Source organism: Agelaius phoeniceus, chromosome 3 (assembly GCF_051311805.1).
Source record: "Agelaius phoeniceus isolate bAgePho1 chromosome 3, bAgePho1.hap1, whole genome shotgun sequence".
NCBI lineage: Eukaryota > Metazoa > Chordata > Aves > Passeriformes > Icteridae > Agelaius > Agelaius phoeniceus.
The window spans coordinates 4,709,331-4,723,445 of NC_135267.1; the positions used below are offsets into that span (position 1 = coordinate 4,709,331).

At 42.7% G+C, this 14,115-nt stretch overlaps 1 protein-coding gene across 1 annotated transcript in view; it reads left to right on the top strand.

Moving 5' to 3' along the window:
- Nucleotides 1–14,115, top strand: part of PKHD1 (PKHD1 ciliary IPT domain containing fibrocystin/polyductin) — a 237,640-nt gene that overhangs the window by 19,130 nt on the left and 204,395 nt on the right. The window contains exons 18-28 of the mRNA XM_054630011.2: nucleotides 102–244; nucleotides 897–1,027; nucleotides 1,808–1,992; nucleotides 2,505–2,643; nucleotides 4,746–4,900; nucleotides 5,644–5,828; nucleotides 6,798–6,920; nucleotides 8,442–8,547; nucleotides 9,431–9,709; nucleotides 12,936–13,066; nucleotides 13,587–13,722. Coding sequence (XP_054485986.2) covers nucleotides 102–244; nucleotides 897–1,027; nucleotides 1,808–1,992; nucleotides 2,505–2,643; nucleotides 4,746–4,900; nucleotides 5,644–5,828; nucleotides 6,798–6,920; nucleotides 8,442–8,547; nucleotides 9,431–9,709; nucleotides 12,936–13,066; nucleotides 13,587–13,722 — 1,713 coding nt within the window. The remainder of the gene's footprint in view (nucleotides 1–101; nucleotides 245–896; nucleotides 1,028–1,807; nucleotides 1,993–2,504; nucleotides 2,644–4,745; nucleotides 4,901–5,643; nucleotides 5,829–6,797; nucleotides 6,921–8,441; nucleotides 8,548–9,430; nucleotides 9,710–12,935; nucleotides 13,067–13,586; nucleotides 13,723–14,115) is intronic.

The window sequence follows — 14,115 nt, forward strand, 5'->3', positions numbered from 1 at the left end:
GGAGAATTCTCAGAGTAGGCCTGTTTGACAGTTTCTCGATACCCACTTGTTGTATTTTCATGAATCTTGACTCTCATTTTCTTTTCTTTTTTATTTGTCAGATATGGAGAACATCATCACCACAGGACACATTGTCAGTGGAACAGAGCCTTTCTGTGGGAGGTTCAGCATCCACAGACCAAGCCAGATGGTGAAAACTTCCCCACCAACACTACCAAAATATGACCTTGCTAAATACCCACATGTGAGTGGCTTCTCTTCATGAGCAGCTTGCACTGGGCACTGAATGTTCAGAGCCTAATAAGCAACATAAAGTCATCTGGTTGTTTACAATGCCCCCAAATCTATCAAGCATCATGTCTTGGCACAGAACAGAGCACCTTTTATTTGGTTTGAGATCTCTGAGATGTAGATAATGTTTAACACACCTGGTTGTTGACTGTTCCTGGGGATACAGCCCTTGCTGTGGGAAAGGAAGAAGTAGGATGGTGTTGGAGAAAGGTGGAAGGGACAAGGACAACCATTTCTTGACAAAAGGAAAAAATCCTTTGTTGTTTGGTGATCCATTGCTCACTTTTATGCTCATCTTCTCCTGCTTTTGACAGGAATAAACCCAAAACTTCAGAGAAGCCCCAAGGGTCAGTTTGATGCCATGTTGTGGCACACCTGGGTGCCAAAATTGTCTTCTATGGCTCTTGTTCCCTCTCCAGCTCTCTTGGAGCCCCTTTAGGCACTGGCAGAGTCTTTAAGGTCTCCCCAGAGTCTTTTCTTCTCCAGGCCAAACAACCCAGTGTTAAACCAGAACTGAAATATAATCTCTTCCTCTATCTTCCATGTACATTATATATAAATTATCTGTGTTTTGATTTGTGAAAGTCTTTCCCCCATTTTTGCAGGTGTGTTTTGCACATAAAGGACATATGAGCAACATCCTCCACCTCTCAATGTCCTACACTAATGTCTCTTCATGTCCAGTGAGGAGAAACCTCACCTGCCAGTGGGACTTCAATGAAACTGACTCTGAAAGGTATCCAGACAATTACAGTTATCAGAGATTAAATTTTCCATAAGAAGGTGCAGTAGGGAAAATGAGGGAAGCTCTTATTTATATAGGAACAATTTGTCTGTTGGAGTAATCTGACAAAGTGCCAGCAGAGGCATTGCTGGAATGTGTTTCTTTGCTTTTTGGAGGATTTAATGAGTGAACTTCCATGTTTCTTGCTACATGCACTATCTCACCTCAGTGACACACAGATGTACTTGAAGATTTTTGAGAACATAAGTTCCCCGGTTTCTTTCCCAGTCAATTTCCTGCAGTAAGAGAGAGAATTGCTTGGTTTTTTTTTACTCCACCCTTTGAAAGCTTTGAAAATTGGTGTAGCCTTTGATTTTCTTTATTCACTTAAAAATCAATGAGTAGAAAACATTTGGTAGCAGACATAAAGCTTAGGGCAGGCAGACTTAAAAAAATCAGGGGTGTAAAAAAATGAAAAGAGCTGAGGGGTTGAATTTTGGATTGACCCCCATTGAGGTCACTGATGCCATTGTGGTATTTTGCCAAAAATAAGGCAGGTGTAGTCATTCCCATATCCCACTCTAGTGATTCAGAGAGGAAAACATAAGCAGAGATCTAAATCCTCATTTCTCACTCTGGGGAACCCAACAAGGACATGGTGAGTAATCAGAAACCACTGAGGATGTGACTTGTGCTAAATGTCAGTAGCAACAAAACCAGAGCCTGATATTACCTGGAATCTTCACAATCACCTCAAAATTTGTTTATTGTCCCAACCCTGGTGTCTTCCAGCTGGACATTTACCTGCACCAACCTCTGGAAGAGCTGTGTGAATGTCTCTGTGCTTCTCCAGGACCTCCCAGCCAATTCCCCAGTGTTTGTGCATCAGATAGACTTGCAGAGCCCTGTGCTGCAAAAAGAAACACCTGGATCATTTTATCTTGATGAGCTCATCATTGCTGACAGAGCTGTGATTGGTAAAGGCATCTCTTTTGGTTTGTTTTTTTCCCCCCAAGAAATTTTGTTAAATCTATAGCAATAAGGAGGGATGAAGCTTTTTCAACGGGAAATTTCACAACAGGCACAAAAATACTTCTTTTTCTTGAACTTATATATATTTTTTTTGGTGACAGCAGTCAAGAAGGAATTGCCAAAATATCGATATTCTTGATTTATTTGAAAATGTGGTTCTACAAATGGAACAGGCTGTGGTGAAATCACCATCCCTGGAAAGGTGTAAAAATGATGTGGCACTTGGGGACATGGGTTAGTGGTGGACTGGGCTGTGCTGCAGAATATCTGAACTCTGTGAACTTAGAGGCCTTTTCCAAACTTAATGATTCTATGAAATATAACTTAAACCAAAACAAAAAAACATCCCAAAAAAACCAAAACCAAGCAGGCATTTCCAGCTATGAAATGGCAATACCCTGGGCATAGTCACCTCTGCTCTCCTTGCTCTAATGAATGTTTATGTTTTTTCTTTCAGTTTCTCAGAGAGACCCCAAACCCCTGTGGCCAGAGGGGAGAATAATTGAAGCAGTGTCTGTGGTGGGGTCTCCTCCCACCTACAACGTGTCCTGGTGGGTGTCTGGCTGTGGTTCCAGTCTGCCCCTTCTCTCTCCAAGGTAGGGACAGGGAGCAGCTCATCTCAATAGCCTGTAGCACCTCTTAGAGCTCCCCCAATGTACCTGGAGCTGGGTTCAGCTGCTGAAACAAGAGGTGCTGAAAAAATTTGAGGTAACTTGGGGTGTCAGATATTTGTGGGTCACCAAGGTGTGATGTGGGATTGGAAGGAAATCTAAGCCCTTCTGGAACAGTGGATGAAGATCATCCAGAGGCGTCTCCAAAACACTGTTAATGACACCAATTAGGTGCAACACCACTGTTAATGAGACCATATTAGGCACTGGAAGTCCACCTTGGGTGTCCTTGTTTGCTGAGATGAGGTTTCTGTTCCTCCCAACAATGACAGAGGAATCAGAGCCAGGGGCTATAACCAGATCAGAGACTGTAACATTAAAGGTTTGTACTGGTAGAAAATAAGTCCTGTAAAAGTTGGATTGTATCCAGCTGAGTCAAATTAGTATCTTAACATAAACCACCAAGGGTAAGGGCAGGAATGAGAGTACAGAGGGATGTTTGTGGTGGTTGAGATGAATAACCAGAGGTGTAACTAATAAGAAGAGAGAAAATTTTTACTCCTGTGTGGAGCCTGAAGACTGACATTGGAATGCTGCAAATAACACTGATGGCTATATTTTTTGAATAAATTTAGAAAAAAAAAGGGGGAAAAGCCATAAGCATCACTATAGAGCTGAGGAAAATACCTGAAAGAGGAAGATTTAAGAAGATCCACCTGTTTAGATAATTAAAAAAAAAAAAATTAAAAAGCAGTTTGATCACAATACCCCTCACCAGGCTAAAAAAAGGTGTTAGGCACAGGTGGACTTTTCCATCTCACTGAGGAAGGTATCAGAGAAAAGCAGGGATCAGCACAAGCTTTAAAAATGGGTGAGCTGAGCACTGTCTTTGGACATCTTCAAAATAAACCTGGCTCTTTCTCTTTGCTGAAAACGAGCTATGATTTAATCCAATGCAACTCCTACCCCTGTCAGAACAGGAATATTGGCTAAAATCTTGTACCAGCTGTACAAGGGCTCAGTGATCCTTTTGGTTTTGTTTTGTGGAAATTTGCTCCGCAGAAGCCACTGGTTATCCAGACTCTTAACACACGGTGGCATCGTTGTACCACAGAGAGGCTCCTTTTCCTTTGAAACACCAGAATTTCAGTGGCGAAGGAGAACGGCATTTTGACTTTTAGAAATTGGACTTTTGTGAACTTGAATGACTCCACTACAGATGTGGTGTCTGGGGGCATGGTTTAATGAGGGACCTGGTAATGCTGGGCTGAGGATTGGGCTCGATCTTAGGGGTCTTTTCCTAAATGATTGTACAATATGAAACCTTACTGTAATTCAGGGGACTTGAGATTTTCATGGGTTTGAGGAAGTTACAGTGTCCAGCAGGAAATATTTTTTGCTTTGCTGTGGCAGATGCTGTCCAGGTTGCACTGAGCTGGTTCTTTAGAAACACCAGTAGTGGTGTTTCTAAACACCACTGGTTTGCACCTGGTGCTTGATGCTGTATAAATTATTTCTTCTATCATAAATTTTAAAAGGTAATTTTCCATATTTTTTTGCTGTGTGAATTGCCTGCATAATTCACAGAACCACAGAATCACTGGGTGGGAAGAGGCCTTCAAGATCATCGAGTCCAACCCAGCCCTAACACCTCAACTAAACCATGGCATCCAGTGCCACATCCAGTATTTTTTTAAATACATCCGGGGATGGGGACTCCCCCACCTCCCTGGGCAGCCCATTCCAGTACTTTATCACTCTTTGCTTAAAAAACTTTTTCCTAATATCCAACCTATATTGCCCTTGGCACAGCTGAAGACTGTGTCCTCTGGTTCTCTCAGTTGCTGCCTGGAGAAAAAGACCAACCCCACCTGACCACATCCACCTTTCAGGGAGCTGTACAGAGTGATAAGAAGTGAGAAGTTGGGAATATTCAGGCTTTTTTTTGAGGTCTGGGCACCTTCCCCTTAAATCCTTCAGGAGTGTTGTTCCCATAGGTGTCCCTGAGCTGTTGGTTGACTTGGGGGTGTCAGCAGTGAGGGTCTCCACTGCTGATGCCTTCCTGTGACCCCCTCTCTGTCCCACAGAGGTGCAGTGCTTGGGGAGGGCTCTAAGGAATATGGACACCTGAGCGTGTCCACGGAGGATGTGAGAGTCAGCCTCACCATCCAGAGGCTGCAGAGGTCATCCCCACCTCTTGGAGGAACCTTCCACATCCACTTGGCCAACACAGTGATACCAGGTAAGGAAAGATGCAGGTCAGGGCCTGGATTTCCTGAGCAGGAAGCCAAGGGAAGAATTAATTGCCAGAGAAGTTTTGGCTGCCCCATGTCTGGGTGTGCTCAAGGCCACATTGGTTGTTCACAGAATCACACGAGGTTGGAAGAGACCTTCAAGATCATCGAGTCCAACCCATTCCCTGACACCTCAACTAAAGCATGGCACTGAATCTTATTAAATAGTGTGGATGATCTTCAGATTAGACATTAGGAAGAAATTTTTTATGATGAAGTTGGGGAAACAGTGGCAGGGTTTGCCCAGAGAGGTGGTGGATGCCCCATCCTTGGAAACATTTGAAGTCAGGTTGGATGGGGCTTTGAGCAACCTGGTGTAAGGTTCTTTGCTGGGATTAGATGACCTTTAAAGTCCTATCCAGCCCAAATCATTCTATGATTCTATTCTATAATTAATAGAATTAATGTAATAATTATTACATTACAATAATATAATATATATATTATATGTAATATTACATATATATATATATATATATATATATATATATATATATATAAAATGATTCTATTCTATAGTTCTATAATTTTTTGGTGTTTAGGGTCCAATAAAGGTCCCTCTTTTGGCAGCTGCAGAGGGTTGAACCATGACAGCCTAGCACTCACAATGAAACCTCTTCCTTTCCTAGGAGCAGGCAGATGTGGTCTCCTGGAAATGGAGATATCCACTGCTCCCTAACATCTTTTGCAGGTGTTCCAGTGCACATCTCTGCCCACCAGCTCCGCAGGCTTTTGCAGGACAATGTGGACAATTTCACAGCTCCCTTCTTCAACACCAGTGACTTCACTGTGACCAGAGACTGCAGCTCGTGCTATGAAAGTGTCTGGACACTGACTTGGAAAAAAACAGCTGGGGACTTGCCCAATGTTATCAGTGTACAGTAATTTCTTTTACTAATCCCCACTTTAATCCTCATTTGATGTCTTTGGTCTTGGCTGATTCACTCTCACAATGGTTGTTTTTATGAAGACACCATGGAAATTTAGGCAATCTTCCTGTTAGGAACAGCACCTTAAGCAAATTCCAGATTAAAATTATTAAAAAAACACCCCAGTTTTAGGAGAAGACATTATATGGAGTCTGTGATTCAAAACCAGGAGACTTGAGTGTAATTTCTGTGCAGCAAAGGGACTGGTTCACTGAAATGAAATCTTTCTTAATTATATATACCTTAATGTTTCAGTACAGTAACTGGAGCTCATCACAGATTTGTGGCATCATTTATTTGCCAAGAGGGAATTTTTCTGAGAACTGTTTTGTCTGGTTTTGTATCTGGTTCTCATAGGTCTCAGGTTGGAGGTTCACTTTACACTCTCCCATCCCAAGATTTGTCATGTTAGTTTTGCTTCAAGCAAAAGGAACTTTTTGAGTAAGGACTCAGACTGAGATGTTTCCTACATCAAAAAGAAACACTGTTTCTTTAGATATTCAGCTCCTAAAAGTGTGATGTCATTTTCAACAAATTCCAGTGCCCAAGATGTTGGCCTGGAGAGTGAAAAAAGTTTGAGCTGCATCTTCAGCTCTTGCACAGGCTCTTGTTTTACCTAAAGTCAGGTCTTTGAGAAGATCTTTCAGTGCCTAAATCCAAATTATATTATTGGCTATTAGAAGTTCATTTACCAACCTGACTCCTGAACTTCTTTGTCGTCTCTTTGACTGCAAGGTGGAGGTGGGAACAGGGAGGTGTTGCAAAACCTTAAGTTATGTAGATTTAGAGGTGCAGATATGATTCATGGAAGAAGGGTGAGAAGTTTCCAGGAGTTATTGCTTGTAAAGATTCTGTTTTAATTTAAAATCACAGGACAAAAAAGGATGAGAAACTTAAATTCCTTGATCTTTGCCAGGTCTCTGCTGAAAAGCTCACTGGCCTGAAGCCAACTGTTTCTACTCGTGTGGTTTATGATGGGGGTGTGTTTATTGGACCAATATTTGGAGACATGCTTGCCACCCCCCATAACCAAACACAGGTGAGTTGGTGTGCTCTCACACTTGTCACTGATTTAGCAGGGTTGTGTAGCTCCAGGAGTCTGACAAGTATTTGGGTACCTTTTTCTGCCAATGAATCCTTTCAGGAATCTGATGTTCTTTGCCACAAATTTCTCATATTCTGCTGCCTGGTGTGTGGAGCAGGACTTTGCTCCAAGAGCTGTTGCTGGAAGGGAGAATGATGATCATGGGTGATGGAAGACAATATATATTTTTCTGAAAGCAGTGACCAAGGGATGAATCTCTGAACTCCCACCCTTGGTGGGTCCTGTGGTGCTTGGATACCAAATTGGGAATTGCACAATTCACCTGCAACACTCTGTGACACTGATGGGGAAAGTAAATGAGTTGGTGGCTGGGATACTCATCTGTGAGTTTGGCAAATCCTGAACCTCTCTGGATCTCAATTCCCCAGGAGGGAAGAGAGATGGAAGAGCTTCAGGCTGAAGGAGGAATCATTCTAGTCTGCTGGATGGACAAATGTATTTCCAGCTTTGCTCTCAGATGTTGCAGATCAGTGGCTATTGCTGGCTTTGTTTCCAGCAGACTCAGGCACTGTGGCCATAACAGGGTGATGTTGGATGTGCTCCAAGCCCAGCTGTGCAACATCTGGGTCCAAGTCACCCTGCCTTTTTCATGAGCCATGGGAATTGCTCTTCTTCTAGTGACTCAGCCACCTATAGCATCTTTTCTTTCTGTGCTGCACAAATCCTCAAACAGCCCAAGTGAAACAAGACCAGCAGCAGCCAACAAATTTTCTGGTAGTTTTTGAAGCTTTATTCTGGCCCTGTAAAAGTGTCCCTCTAATTATTGTGTCTCTGTATAAGCAGATGATTTTGCATTTCTGTGTTCCTTGCATTTCTTTGGGACAAATGCTTTGCTTTTTGCAGGCACACCCTTAACACCTGGAGAGGGATAAAGAGGGGCTCTTTTGTGCCTTATCCTTTTCCAGTTGACTGCAAAAATATCAAGATCTCAGGAGGGATATTTCTTGATATCTCTTTTAGATAATCAAAGTCACAGCCCATTTTTTTTTCCTTCAGCTTGAACAACAAGGGGCAAAAATAAAATTGAGGGCAGCATGTTGAGAAGACACGTTGTGGGTTTCACTTTAATTAGTCTTCCATGGTGCTTTAGACACAATAAACTTATTCCCAAGGCAAATTGGAAAGAACTGGAGGAAGGCAAGAACAGTCTTCAGTGGGGGACTGGAAGAACAGGAGTTTGAGGAGGTGTGGGTCCCAGGATGGTGGGAGGTGGGCTGGAGATGCAGCATCCAAAGCTGTGCCTTGGACGAGCCCTAGCAATCTGCTATTTAAATTTGCAATTAAATTTGCAGTGGGACTGCAGCAGGGTGAAGAGCTCTCTGTTTGTACCCTGTTCTAGCACTGAGTGCTCTCGGTAGCTCAGGGTGGCTACCAGCATCTATCAGTCAGTTGTGGCTCTAGAAAACACCTCTGTTCCATTACCAACTTTAAGGTGACTCTCTGCTCTGTCTCCAGGTCGTGGTGATGGTGAATGATGTCCTTGCAAACTGTTCTGGCTCGTGTTCTTTCCAGTTCAGCCGGGAATTGACACCCATAGTCAGAGATGTGGAATATTCATCAGGTAACAGGGCCTAGTGCCTGAACACAGTGGCAAAAATTCTGTGAAAAGGATCTGCCAGGTGCTGGTGATTTCATGTACACTTGTATCCTTTTGTAAATTTTTGATTTTATGGAAATTGCACTTTATGGGTCACTTCTGATCAGCTCCAGTTCCAGACATGCTGAGTGTTCAAGCTTGAACTGAGAAGGGCAGTGGAGCTGGGAAGGGTTTGGGGCACAGGTCTGAGGAGGAGCAACTGGGGAGGCTCAGCCTGGAAAAAAGGAAATTGAGGGTGATCTTCTCACTCTCCACAACTCCTTGATAGGAGGGTGCAGCCAGGTGGGGCTTGGTCTCTTCTTCCGGGGATGACGAAATAGGATGATAGGAACTGGCCTTAATGTGCATCAGGAGAATAGTTTAGAATAGTTATCAGCACAAATTTCCTCATTGAATGGGTTGTCAGGCTCTGGAACAGGCTGCTCAGGGTAGGGGTGGAGTTACCATCCCTGGAAGGGTTCAGAGGGTTTGTGGATGTGGCATTTGGAGACATGGTTTAGTGGTAAACACAGAGGGGATCTCAGAGGTCTTTTCAAAGCTTAACTACTCTGTGATTCTATGGTAAAGGCATAAAGGGGAGAGAAACAATGGCAGGTTTGATGCCTAAAGCAAAAACCATCTCTTGGCTCAAGTTATTTTTAATAAAAATTTAAGGAAAAATGTAACAGCTGGACAGGGACAGGCAGGAATTGCTGTTATGTGGAACAGTGAGATATCACCAGTTTTTAGGATATAGTTTTTAGGATATCCTGTTGAAGCTGTTAGAAACTTTTAACTGTTGGCTGAATTTAAATTCTGGGCATTGCTAGCCCAGAATTCATGAGTCACCTTGATTATATTCCTTCAGGTGAGGGGTCCCAGGCCACAGTGGTTCTCAGGGGAGCTGGTTTTGGTGAGGAGCAGCTGGCCCTGCAGGTGGAGGTGGACAGGAGGAGCTGCCACATCTCATCTCTGAATCAAACCCAAGTGGTTTGCCAGGTGCCGAGGCTGCCGGTCGGGACCTACCCGGTGACACTGCTGGTGGCACCTCATGGCTTTGCTCTTGGTGCCACCCCAGGACAAGGGATCTTCCTCACAGTCCAGCCAACACTGGGAGCTGTTGAACCTCCTTCGACTTCAGAGATTGGTAGGTGTGAACCCCCCAAGGGAGCTGCTTCCTGCTTCTTCCTTGGCACGGCATGTTTTGGTTCTTTACTTTCACCGCCAAGATTTTCACCTGATGAAGAAATTTTATGGCTGTGTGTGCCCCAAAGCACCGTCAAAAATGACCTAAAGACTGACAGATTCTCTCTGGCTCTTTGTACAGGCAACCAGTTTCCTGGGTAGTTTTGTTTGGGAATTATATCTTCAAGTGCACATATTCATTTCAGCAAATCATTAGTGCTTCACACTCATCCTCCCATATCCATTTGATGTGTAGCTTTGTAGTATTTGAATTAATCTGGCTAATTAAAGTGGGTATTAGGGAAAATTTCTTCACTGGAATGCTTGCCAACCACTGGAACAGGTTGCCCAGGACATTGGTGGGGTCACCATCCCTAGAGGGATTTGAGAGATGTGTAAATCTGGCTCTTGGGCACAGTGGTGGGTCTGGCAGTCCTTGGTTACTGGTTGGACTTACTGATCTTAGAGGGTTTTTCAAACTAAATGATCCTATGATTCTATGACTGTGAAATGGCTGAACTCTGGTTAATTCAAGCCTCCTTGAAGCAAATTCATGTTCTGAGGAATAAAATGGAAAACTCACCTGTGTTTAGTTGAGTTAGGTACAAAGGTTTAGGTACTTAGGTACAAAGCTAAGAAACTTGGAGGAGCTAAAGCTAAACTGAATCTCCTTTCCTTCCCATTATAACTCCTCTCCTTGAAATAGAAGAGGAAATAGAGTGATAAATTTCATATCCAAAGAGAAGAGCTGGAAATATTTTTTTTTTGAGAGGAAAGAGTGTCCTCAACCCAATGAGAAGTGTGGCAAACACTCTTGATATACCTGGGCTGTGCAGTGAAGGACAGTCTCAGATTATCCTTTGTTTTCAAGCAGCAAGGAATGCAGCAGAAACAGCATGAACCAAGTCTACCCTGACAGGAAAGTTACCCAGTCATTTCTCTGTAAATCTCATTTTATTTTTGGGATCATGGTGACAATCACCACTGAGAGCAGCACTGGCCTCAGTGCAGCTCAGACACGTGGCTTATTTTCAGTAATCATGATCTGACTGGGCCATGCTTGCCCACATTGGAGCAGCCAGACAAAAGGAATGCTGGTCTGTAAAACTACCCCTGGACAAGCATGGGATGGACTTGGGATAACGTAGGGTTCCTAAGCTAGAAGTTATGGCCACCTTTTACTGTGCTTTTGGTTTGGGGATTTTTTGTATGGTGTTTTTCTGTTTGGTTTTTTTTTGGGGGGGGGAGGAGGGGGTTGTTTGTATTCTTTTTTTCTGCAGTTGATTTTATTGGGGTTGTTTTGGGTTTTTTTTGATCACATGGAAAGAAAACTATTCTAACTCTTTTACTATCATTTTTTTGCCCCTAATGAGAGGGTCATGACACACTAAGTCTAAGAATCACTTTTAATTCGTAGAAAACCCAAATACCTCCAAATAACTTTAAAAATAACCCAGCAATGGCAAATTTTAATGCTTGAGCCTTGTTTCTCCTTTCCTTTGCTGACAAATCCACTCCTCCCAATTACAGTGATCTGTCACTCATTAAAAAGAAAGCAAGAATAATGCTATCTTATATTACATGTGCCTGGAATGCTTATAATTGGAAAGAATTACAGCTTCCATCTGTGTTTTTAATTTCTTCCATTTCAAATACCTCTCTTCAATCTCATTGTAAAGTGCACACAGGCAGTATTTCACTGCATATAGATATAATGTAGATATCAAAACTTAACAGCATCAGTCTTTACACAACACTAGTGGATTCTGAACTCTAAATCTGAAGCTCCTTATCTGACAACTCCTGCATTTGCAAGTGGCTTCAGTTTTCACTTCTTGCTCTTTCTGACTCTGCAAATTTAATGTTACAGGACAGGAAGGCAACAAAGCACCTTGCATTTTGCTGCTTCAGCTCCCTCTTGTCAAAATATCCCTGGTCTCAGTGGTGCCATGCTGGGAGATCCCCATGACCTAACTCTAGAAGCATGGAATGCCTTTCTAAAGATACTCCCACGTTCCCACTGAATAGCAGGAGCTTGCTGTTAATGTATCTGATTGCTCTCGTTGGCCTGGATCTGCTGCCAGCCACAGGAAATCATGACTAAACTTCTACAATTCTCTGGTGGTTCAAAGAATTAGCAGGAATGGGTAATTTCAGGAAAGTGTGCAAGGGAATTTTTCATGAATATATAATTACTTTACTTTGCTTACATCACATGTGAAAAGAGGGATAAAAGCTCAGTAGGTTCATGATATAGCCATGCTAATAAAGACAAATAAACACTGCATTAATTTGTGCCTGTCTGAGCAGTCTGTTCAGCCATAATCCTAAAAACTCTGCAGTGCTGAGAACTAGAGAAAAAGCTCTAAGTTTCAAGCAACATTTCCTTTTTACTTCTTTTTTAAAATTTCTCTGAATCGCATCAAAGCGCAAAATCCAGCTTGAATTGCCATTAATGCCCACTCCCATTCTCTTTCCTGCTTCTCTTTGAAACATCCCTGAGTCCTCTAATCACTTGGAAAAGCAAAGGGGCACCTTGGCTCTTTGGAAGTGGATGCTGAAGAAAGATCAAGCACAAGGCTGACTTGTGTCGGGCATGATCCCGCCTGGGATTGGAGAGGCTTGGTCTGGCACGGAGGAGAGCTGATCTTGTTCGGTGCTCCACGGAACGAATCCCTCCGTGACTTCCCTCACAAATCCAAGTCTCCAGCTCTGCCAAGTCCTCTTTCTATCCCAAGTTTCCTAGACACATGCTACAGGCTTTTCTGACAGCGGGGAGCTTGGCAGCTGTTTGAACTGTGAGAGCACCTGCTGCGTTAAGCTCATTTTCCATTCTTAGTGCTTCTTCCTTCCTTCCTTATTTTGTTCTTGGGCTGGGGATCAGGCTAAGGGGGAGATCACAGGCCAGGGCTTGCTGGTTTAAATAAGTATGTCATTAAAAAATAAACCCAGAAAAAAAACCCTCAGTTGTCCTGTATTGTGGAGGAGAATTCAAATAATTCAAATTCAAAGAACTCAAGTAAGGCAAGAAAGATCTCTGGTGCAAGAGAGGGAGCCAAGCACAGCAAGGTGGAACAGATCATCATCAGCTCAGCTGAGAGACTTTTGTAGTCACCTCTAAACAAAGAATTCTTTGTATATTAAAATATCCTACATATTGATTATCATGGAATAATTGTTTGTTTTAGGAGGACTCAGGGTGACTCTCAGGGGGACCAATCTGGAAGGGGTAAATGCAGTGTTGTTTGGATCCCAGCCTTGCCCAGTTTTGGAGGAGGGCAGAAATTCAACAAGAATTCAGTGTAAAGTTCCTTCTCGGGTAAGAAACCACACTTTGGGGAGCAGTCAGAAGCCAATGTGACTTCCTGTGTTTTTCTGGCCTGAGCTATACTAGGGGAAGGGCAAAGAATAACCCCTCAGCCAAGTCTTGTCTGTGTACTCTACAGATTAGAACAGCTTAGTTAAAAATAGATTAATAGGAGATTGATGAAAACCAGTGAAAAAAGCAAGCTCCTCAATTTAGTAAGAGGAGCTTTAATTTTGCAAATTAAAACCTGCATAGTTAGTCTGGGATTTTATTTACTAGTTTAATGTACTTGTATGGATATAGAAAATCCAAATTTGCACAGTCTGGGATTGTTTTAAGGTTTCTGAATCTCCACAGATGCTCTTTAAAGTCAACATAACTATAAATATTTAAGTAGAGTATGGTGTATGTGAAAGTTTCATCAGTGCCATGTGCCTGACTTTTGTATGGGAGATGCAGGAACATAGGAAATAACTTTAAAAAAAAAAAATTGGTTCCTTATCTCTGACATTTTCTTTCTCTCTCTTCCTAGGGGTCCGAGGATGCTGCTGTCCAGGTGACACTGATTTTTGGGTACAGGTCAACAACAGTAACCAACTTGTTCCAGTATGATCCTTCCTTAAACCCTGCACTTGTATCCCTGAGCAGGAACAGAAGTGGCATAGCAGGTGAAAATGCAGATGTGTACTGGGCATCTTCTGGAGAAGGGTTGTTAGTGCTGATGGTGTTGGAGCAGAGGGAATTTATAAATCTATACAGTTTGATCTAACATTTTGATCTAACCTTGTTTGTTTTCTTTTAAATTTTAGTTCCTGTATTTCCTGCTAGTCCTGGTCAGTTGTGGTTGGTTTTTTATTGGTTTTTCACTAGTATACATGCGGTAATGAGTTGCTTGCCCCATGGTATGGATGATGTCCACAGGATGTCAGGTTCAGTGTAGTCCTGCTTTTGTGTCAGGTTTCTCTTACTTTGCTCTGAAATGATCCCATCCATTCATGCAGTGATGGGAACCAATGGAATAGCCTGAAGCTGTGTCAGGAAAGGTTTGGGCTGGGTATGAG